Genomic DNA, 8,255 nt, shown 5'->3' on the forward strand with positions numbered 1-8,255 from the left:
TAATCTGGAGCCTATTGGACTGGATACCAGCACATTCAAACTATAATCGTAAGCGGAGTAGCATCATGTTAAGAGGATTTGGTATTCATCTTTTATGCTCCAAAGAAAAATAACGGCAAATATGAAAAGTAGACAAGTAGTAAATTATCAAAGACATCTTTTGAAATATTTCTCGCTTTGCGCGTGGATATGCGTAGTCATCGCCAATCTGGGATGGGATGAACAGCGGTATACCATATTCTTACGCTAACTTCCTATTATAATCAAATGAACTAATAATAACACTAATTTAATATCTCAGCTGACCTCACTAATTTAATGTCTCATATGATCTCCAATCCGTAAAGCACGCCCGCGTGCTTCTCCCCGCCGTCTTGTTCGAAGTATATCTCTCTCAACCTCCGGAACGCCTCCCACGTGAGCAGGCTATCCGACCCCGCCTGGTGGCAACTGCCCGCCGTCCGATCCACCTTCAAGATGCTCGCTACCTGATCCAACCCTCCGTACAGGCTATCGCAGTATCTCATCATGTGCTTGATGTCGAACACCCTATCCCCGAAGAAAACCCTAACCACCCGGAGAAAATCCTCCAACCTCGCCGGCAGATAGGAGCCGGTTAGGGTTTTGATCAGGTACCCGAAGTCGTACGCGCTGTGGAAGCTCACCCAGCACACCTCTCCGTTCCGGACGAGCCCGGACGAGACGAAGAGCTCGGCGAAGCGGCGGGAATCGATCCCCCGGGCGCGGATCTCGTCGAAGTCGATGCCGTGGGACCGGAGGAGCTCTATGGACTCCGGGGCGTGGCGGTCGCGGCGGAGGTCGAAGTCGCGGAAGTTGAACTCCCAGACGACACGGTCGGCGCCGGCGACGGAGTCGGAGAGGGTGAGGCCCAGCTGGATGAGCTGGAGGGCGTCCACGTTGATCTTGAGGAGGGCGTAGCGCTCGTCGGGGGAAAGGACGAACGGGTGCTTCGCCGACCGGTAGACCACGCCGGGGAACTCCGTGTCGAGGGCGGCGTACGGGAACCGCCGAGCAGCCGACCGGATCAGGGTGAACTCACGGTCGAGATTGTCGGCCCACACGGACCGGATACGGACCGGCGGTTTCGAGCAAATCGTCGCCGTGGCCGTGGCCACCGGTGGTCGGGAGAGGCGTCGTCCTCCTCCTCCTCCCATGGCGTCGTCGCCGCCTCTCTTCTGATGGAATCTTTGGGAATAAGACGAGAGAACTGTTGAGGCGTTCGGGTGTTTATATAGATGGAGGCCGGCCGCCGTCTTTGATCTTCTGGGCGAGCCCCGGGGAATCATGCGGTCCCCGTGCTCGCGCAGGGGCATTGGGATTCGTGCAGGCCGGGATATTTTCGAGTCCTTCTGGGAGAAGGAATAAGGGGCGGAATATCTTTATTCTTCCATTGGAACTAGGATTCATCTCCGGGCATTGAAGGACATCGTGCCTAGGTGGGATTAATATAGAAGGTCTCTCCATAGGCTGAGTACAATATATTGCAGTAACGGGTATTTTGTTTTTCTTTGTGTAAATATGAAACTTTTCTTCTTTCCAAGCTTTAGAATAACAATACATCCTATTTCTCGTTAACTATAATAGTGTGCAATGAATGTTTGTACATAGAGGCATAATTATTTAGTGATGTTCAATAAAACAAAATCTTTTTTTTTTCTCTTAAAGTTTGTTTGCTTGCCTACTATCATGAATTCTGCCACTTATATAGTCATGAGAGGAAAATTCTGCCAAAAGGTGATAAATATAGTTTCGACATAAATAATTTGCAAAACCTTATATATTTTCTTAAGATGGAATCACATATGTTATAAGCAACCCTTTTTATTTTTCAAAGTTAATGTCAGCAGTCGTGGTAAGATAAGAGGATGTGAGTGCTAGTGTTATTGGGAATGATTGAGCATAAAATATCTATAGGCGGCTTCTTTTCTAAGTCCATCAAATCTCAAGACTCAATTCTGAACAAATGGGGAGAACTACCAAGCTAAAGTAAGGCATAAAAATTCCCCATGGAATTCGATGAAGCCCACTTGGCTGTACCCAACCCACCACTGCTCTTCCTTTCTTTCTGCGAAACCTCTAATATGAAATTCACCAGATATTTCTTTGATTAACGCAAAAAACTTCGCAAACTCAATACCACATCTAACTAATTTTTGGTGTTAAAATAATTTTAGAACTCATATTACAATCTGCATCACTCATAATATTTTTCTTTATCAGTGTGATTCTATGTCAACCTATATTAATTTTTTTGTCATTAGAGTAATTTTAAAAATCTCATGACAGCCTGTATCATCTATAATATTTTTTATTATTAGTGAGATTCTATATCAGCCTATATTATTTTTCATATATGAAGTCTGTATACGAGTATATATAACCTCTCAGATATACTAAATATACTGAATATGAAATAACAAAGAAATAAAATCATTTTTCCCTCTCTCTCTCTCTCTCTCTCTCCCTTTTTTTTTTTTTCTTTTTCTCTTCTCCAAATATTTCAACATTTGAAATGCTAATTTTACATCCTTGCAATGTTAATTGCACTCGTTAGATTCGTGACTTCATTATTTAGCTGATCTCTCTTTGGAGAAGTTGGCTAGCAAAGAGGTGACAAGCTTGATTTTCAGGTCCAGGGACAGAATTTCTCCCTGATGCTCACACCCACAACGTAAAAATGTCGGTACAATCAAACATTATAGCTCTTGCAGCAACAGTCAACTCATCATTTTTGATTCAACAGCCGCAAGAGGGGGGCGAAGCCTGACCGGATTCTGAGTACCCCATCTCTGTAATCAAAACCTCCAAGAACAAACCGTCCTTTAATTAGCACCATCTCTCAATCGAGTCAGGGTTGTATCTTTCGCATGATAAAAGGATTCACCATCCTTACCCACCGGTCATTTTGAGATTTGAGCAGTAACATGATTGATTGACAGAATTCTGAGCACTTTGAGATCTATATAGTGGGTGATCCAACAGTGGATTTGCACGAAGGAAGGATTCTCGTTCCTTGGTGCGAAAGATATAATGCTGCAACCTCTCAATCTCACCATAACCTGGTCATTCGAGACTCCAAACATGAGGGAAGGGTCAATTGCCCTACATGATTTAAGGGAAGCACCAACCTGACCAAATTATGGGTTTAACTTCTGAGCATATTCCTCTAGTAACAAACTCAGAAGAATGCTGATTGAAGTACCCTAATTCTGGCGAGTAATAACTCATCCCTCAGCTCTTGCTCCATGTCATCTACATTTTTTTTTACAAAAAACCCATGATTATCCAATCCTTTGTAGCATTAAAAATTGGATTGCTTCTCTCTGCACATATATCATCAGTGTCAAGCAGGTTAAAAACTGCCGGATCGCAGAGCTTCGGCCGATGGTGCAATAACTCATGCAAAAAATACCTGAAATGGTGGTGTTGATTGCACAATGATTGAGGAAATGATGCTAGTTTCAGTCATAGCACGATCACAAGCTGTAAAGCTTCTTATTGAGTGTTGGTCCTCTTCGATGATTGAAGATAAGAAATTATGGCCCCATATATGATTGCCTGTTTTTCCTTTTAATAACAGGACTCTTGGGTTGGAGCAAACCAACAAAAGCAAGCTGGATCCACAAGCCATCCATCACTTAATTAATATTGCAATCCATTTGTGAGGTCAAATCCACTGATAAATTTCGATGGTCCCTCACCTCTTAATGCAAAATGCCTCCCAGAAGGTCCCTCACCTCTTAATGCAAAATGCCTCCCATTAGCCGACTAATAAAGGGGCCTGTTCACCAGAAGATCAGGCAACTCTGAAGCTTGGCATGGAGGACAAACAACTTAAAAATTTAATTAACCTCTGTGCATGTATAGATGAAGCTGATCATAGATCTTCATCCAGGCATCACGGAGATCAGAAATGTAAACTGAGCTTCTTCTGGCTCCATTTCGAGCAACCAAGTCAATTCAAGCATTTGGTGGGTAAGCAGCCAAAGGCACAAGAATTCAACATGAAACCGCTGGCAACTTGAATCAACCTGCAGAACCCAGCTTCAATAAACCTGATAACAACAATTGGTGCGTTTGAACTGGTTGTGCAGCCAGGTCAGGTGTTTGTTCTGGGCCTTCTCTTCCAGGTAACTCGAGAAGACTTTTATCCAAGTTGAGATTGGCTAACCTGCATCAGACATGGTGTCAATGCCGCTGTGGAGAGGCAACAGTACAAGACATGAACTTTGGCTGTGAAGGAACATCCCCAAATTGATGAGGTCTCTTTTTCCCAAGGAAACACGCCCAATTAAAACCGAGATCAGGACATGAAAAGGACTCATGGAAAAGTTCTTGGTTATGAATTTTATTGTGTTTTTCACTGGCAAAAGCAATCCCATTTAAAACATCATGACTATAATGCAGTTAAAACATAAGATGAAAATGGCAAGAGATGAATACAGGGATCCACAAAAGGCAGCCCTTGAGTCCTTAACTTTTGTAGGATAAGCAATGATTGTACTCATCCACTAGAAGAAGGTACCTTCCGGGGGCTGAACCAGCTTCCGGTTGGGTGGTGCTGCCATCTCCTTCTTTAACTGTACCAGTATGTCTTCCATGGTGTACCCTCGCTGCCACTTTGCAAGAATCCCAAATTTCTTTGGCTCAACCTAAACATAAACCCATGCATAATCCAACATTAGCAGAGAACCGTGATATAAGGATTTTTTTTTTTTTTAAACTATATCACCCCAAAGTGGCAACGATGATTCTTTCTGACAACCAGAATATTCATCAAAACCTGCCACCAATCAAATCCTACAAATCTAACAACCTGTCTCACATGCTCTGTCGTCTTCTGGCCAGCTTACTGCATGGTTTAAACATATGACATGTGCATATAATAGTTTTACTATTTTCCGATCTTATTCTTATAAATTTTAAAGGAGACTGAAATTGATTGGTTTTTGTGGTGGTTTTCTGCACCAAGCTGCTCAGTGCCTAAAGAGGCAGGAATCGCTGAATGTATAACTTTCTCAAAACAGCAAAAACTTTGACCATTTATAAAAGTAAATAAATTCATGCCTATCAATCAAAGTTTAGTAACTGTTCCTTCTGCATAGAATTACTGCATTGAGATGGAATTTAAGTAATATTCTCTACCAGGCTGGTTATTTAACCAAGCTTGAAACAAACCAATGGTGTAGAAAGTCTTTTAACAGTAAAAATGAAATTACGACACAAGCTCACCAAGATGGATACACCACATTCTGGTACCAGCTTACCAAGCTAAAGTCTCTTGGGATTGTCGCAAAGATCAGGGTTGAAATCCTGGTTCAAAGATTTAGGGTTTTGGGGGAGAGAGATACACCTTGAAATGTAGACCACTGCCTACAAACACATCTACTCCCCACAGAAAAAGAAATGTTTACAATAATTACTGCTGCCACTCTAATTACTATTTCATCCTGCATATTAAATCATTGGCCATTTTGTCATTTCAGTAATTGTATAATATCTTGAAGACAGATGAAGACCATCTCTTCGAATAAAGCAGAAGACTGTAAACAATTTAATAAAAAAAAAGGTAGCAACCACACCTCAATGCATTTTTCTAAAAAAAAATCTTGCCACAATGCCATCAATACTATGCGACATACCACTGGCACAAACAACGGAGGCTCCATGATCACAAAGTCATGGTTCATATAAATGGCAACCATCATTGTGACAGGAAGATCTTTGAAATCAGAGTAACTACAGAAAGAGAGAGAGATTATTACCACTCCAGTTTCATGGTTAACACATGTTATATTGATCCGTGAGTGGAAGCGAACGCTTGGAGGTTTGTCAGGGTAATCTTTATCACAGAAGAGCTTCAACTGATAAATACGATTTTCATGCACTGACTGCAAAAGAAATGAGATAAAGAGGACACTAATAAAGCTGTTACTTTGCAGAAACATCTTTGCTCTATAGACAAATTATTCTAAAGACTCAACTAGCTGAACCTGGTTTAACTCATTAAGTCAGGTTGCTTCTTATGCCTCTGCAAATAATAACTCAGACTTGTGTAAGTCTAAAGTAAACAACAGAATGCATGTGTGAAGTGTCTTGCAGGGGGGCATTTCTGAATGCACAAATAGAAGAAACATCAATAAATACTGACTGGTTCAGAGGAAACTAGCAATACTTGGTAAGGGCAGTCACAAATCAGATTGGCAAAGCATAAGTAGCTATCTCAAAATCGTTGTATTTCTTATCAGATTAACACTTAGAATAGTCAACATGGGGAAGCTAAAAGCAAGTCAGTGCATTTCTATCAAGGTAAAATACACTAGACACTTTAACAGATACATACTATACTTTGTACTTTGCAGATGTGAACAATAAACAACAAAAAACAACCAAAAGACATGCATATATACAAAGATATGACGACCCCCCCCCAACCCCCCAAAAAAAGAAAACATGGGCTACAAGTGCTCAAAAAGTTGGCTAGAAGCATTTACTTAATTTAAGCAGGATTTAATATGTACAAGATTATACTGTCCCTCATAAGGCTGATGGTTTAGATCACCATGTACAGCTTCTATTTTATTTCATTTACACACTACATATAGAACCCAATCAACCAAAAACATGTTGAAGAGATAATCAGAAATGTTGACCACTTGACAAACTCTAGCAAAAGCTGACAAACAATAGTACTGGATGAAGAGTATTTTATTGTTTTAACAACTTGTACCTATTAAAGTCAATTGTCAATATTAAATCTCCAATAATTAAATGGAATGAGTTAGGCCACATATAATATGCCTCATAAACATAAAAATGCCAATTTGATTTGTTTTTGAACAACAGGCCAATGGTCTAAGAAACAGGGACATACATTATGTGGACCAATTATGGTACCCGTCCAAGAACGCATGTAAATGTCATCTCCATCATCTATTCCATAGCTAACCGTGCCATCTCCAATACCTTTCTCTCCACGTTCAAGTTCCTCCAGCAGTCTAAAGTTCCGAGGTACTGTGACGCAAGATAATTATAGAGAAATTTATCATTTTCTTAGAGAATGTAAAAAATGCCCATTTAGATGGAGCAACTTCACAATTTATAGGCTTTACTAAAATGCTGCTTCAATAAACGTCACTATCCATGACAAATTTATGCATATTATACAGAATATACAGCTCGCAATACCAGAGAAACTAGTTAATCAAGAAAAGAATTTACCACATAGCAATGCGATCATAATTTGAGGTAACAGAGCCAAGGGCACCTTAACAAAATTTCTAAATCAATTAGTTAGATATATATTCGGCAGTGGAAATGGACTACAAGTGCCCTAAATATTGTCTAGTAGTGTGCCAGTTCAACCATGCTAAGATACAAAGACCCTATCGAACATGCTCAAAGTTACATTTAACAAGATTGTTAAAGATACCTTCAAACTGATAGGGGTGCCAAGTTCACCAGATACCTTCTAACTTCTTCAATCAATCTTCTCAAAGCTTTCCATGGGTGAGAGAACACGAGAAAACGTATTCTATTTAATCATTATATTTAGCATCGATTCTAACTCATTTCCAGACACAAATAATGTAAAACAAAAATCAATGCTAAATATCCAGCATCCACGATGCTGATACTCTCATCATTCCAATCGAAAATGATCTTGCTCAAACTAGCCTACTCCTATCTATTCAACCGCTGTCCAAACATGGACGCCAAATTCCGCACTAAAACTTAGGATTTGTTCTGTAAGAGAGAGAGAGAGAGAGAATCCGGATATTAAATACCCCAAATTACGATGGAAAACCATCAAGAAATCTAAGACACATGAAACCCAGCATTCATCTATGAGTGACCTTTAAGGAATTTCAAATACAATCCACATGACAAAGCATGAACATCAAAGAAAGAATCCGCATGCCGATCCAAGAAATAACCAGCAGTAAAAGAGGAGATCAAGGTTCCAAAAATCATACCCACAATACTCGATCCTCCGGACCCCATCGTCATCGGCGACAAAGATTTCAGTTCGCCGAGATCGAGGGGGGGTAGAGAGAGAGAGAGAGAGAGAGAGAGGAAAAAGGGGTAATAAAAAGCGCAAACGAGAGAGTGAATTGGGGCCAAAGGATAGGACGAAATAAAGGTAAGGGCATTTGGCGTACGTCTTATAAAGCTATACATTGTATTGTCCCACTCGCGTGTAGTGTTTTCCCTAGATCTTCCAATCCACCCGC

The 8,255-nt window shown here is 40.8% G+C and overlaps 2 protein-coding genes across 3 annotated transcripts; both read right to left on the reverse strand.

Annotated features, from left to right (window-relative positions):
- Positions 1-63: 63 nt before the first annotated feature.
- Positions 64-1,641, reverse strand: LOC103714266 (probable CCR4-associated factor 1 homolog 11). Its single transcript, XM_008801458.4, has one exon. The coding sequence runs from the start codon at positions 1,332-1,334 to the stop codon at positions 324-326; it is 1,011 nt and encodes a 336-aa protein (XP_008799680.2). The 5' UTR covers positions 1,335-1,641; the 3' UTR covers positions 64-323.
- A 914-nt stretch (positions 1,642-2,555) lies between these two features.
- LOC103714265 (ubiquitin-conjugating enzyme E2 variant 1D-like) lies at positions 2,556-8,160 on the reverse strand. 2 transcript variants are annotated; one of them, XM_008801457.4, is made up of 5 exons: positions 7,998-8,160; positions 6,896-7,035; positions 5,787-5,912; positions 4,547-4,673; positions 2,556-4,192 (listed from the first exon to the last, which is right to left on the reverse strand). In XM_008801457.4, the coding sequence occupies exons 1-5, from the start codon at positions 8,029-8,031 to the stop codon at positions 4,188-4,190; spliced, it is 432 nt and encodes a 143-aa protein (XP_008799679.1). In that variant the 5' UTR covers positions 8,032-8,160; the 3' UTR covers positions 2,556-4,187. The 2 variants fall into 2 exon arrangements, with proteins under 2 accessions (XP_008799679.1, XP_008799678.1); XM_008801456.4 differs by lacking the exon at positions 2,556-4,192 and having other exon boundaries at positions 4,340-4,673.
- Positions 8,161-8,255: the final 95 nt, after the last annotated feature.

This window comes from Phoenix dactylifera, chromosome 14 (genome assembly GCF_009389715.1).
Source record: "Phoenix dactylifera cultivar Barhee BC4 chromosome 14, palm_55x_up_171113_PBpolish2nd_filt_p, whole genome shotgun sequence".
NCBI lineage: Eukaryota > Viridiplantae > Streptophyta > Magnoliopsida > Arecales > Arecaceae > Phoenix > Phoenix dactylifera.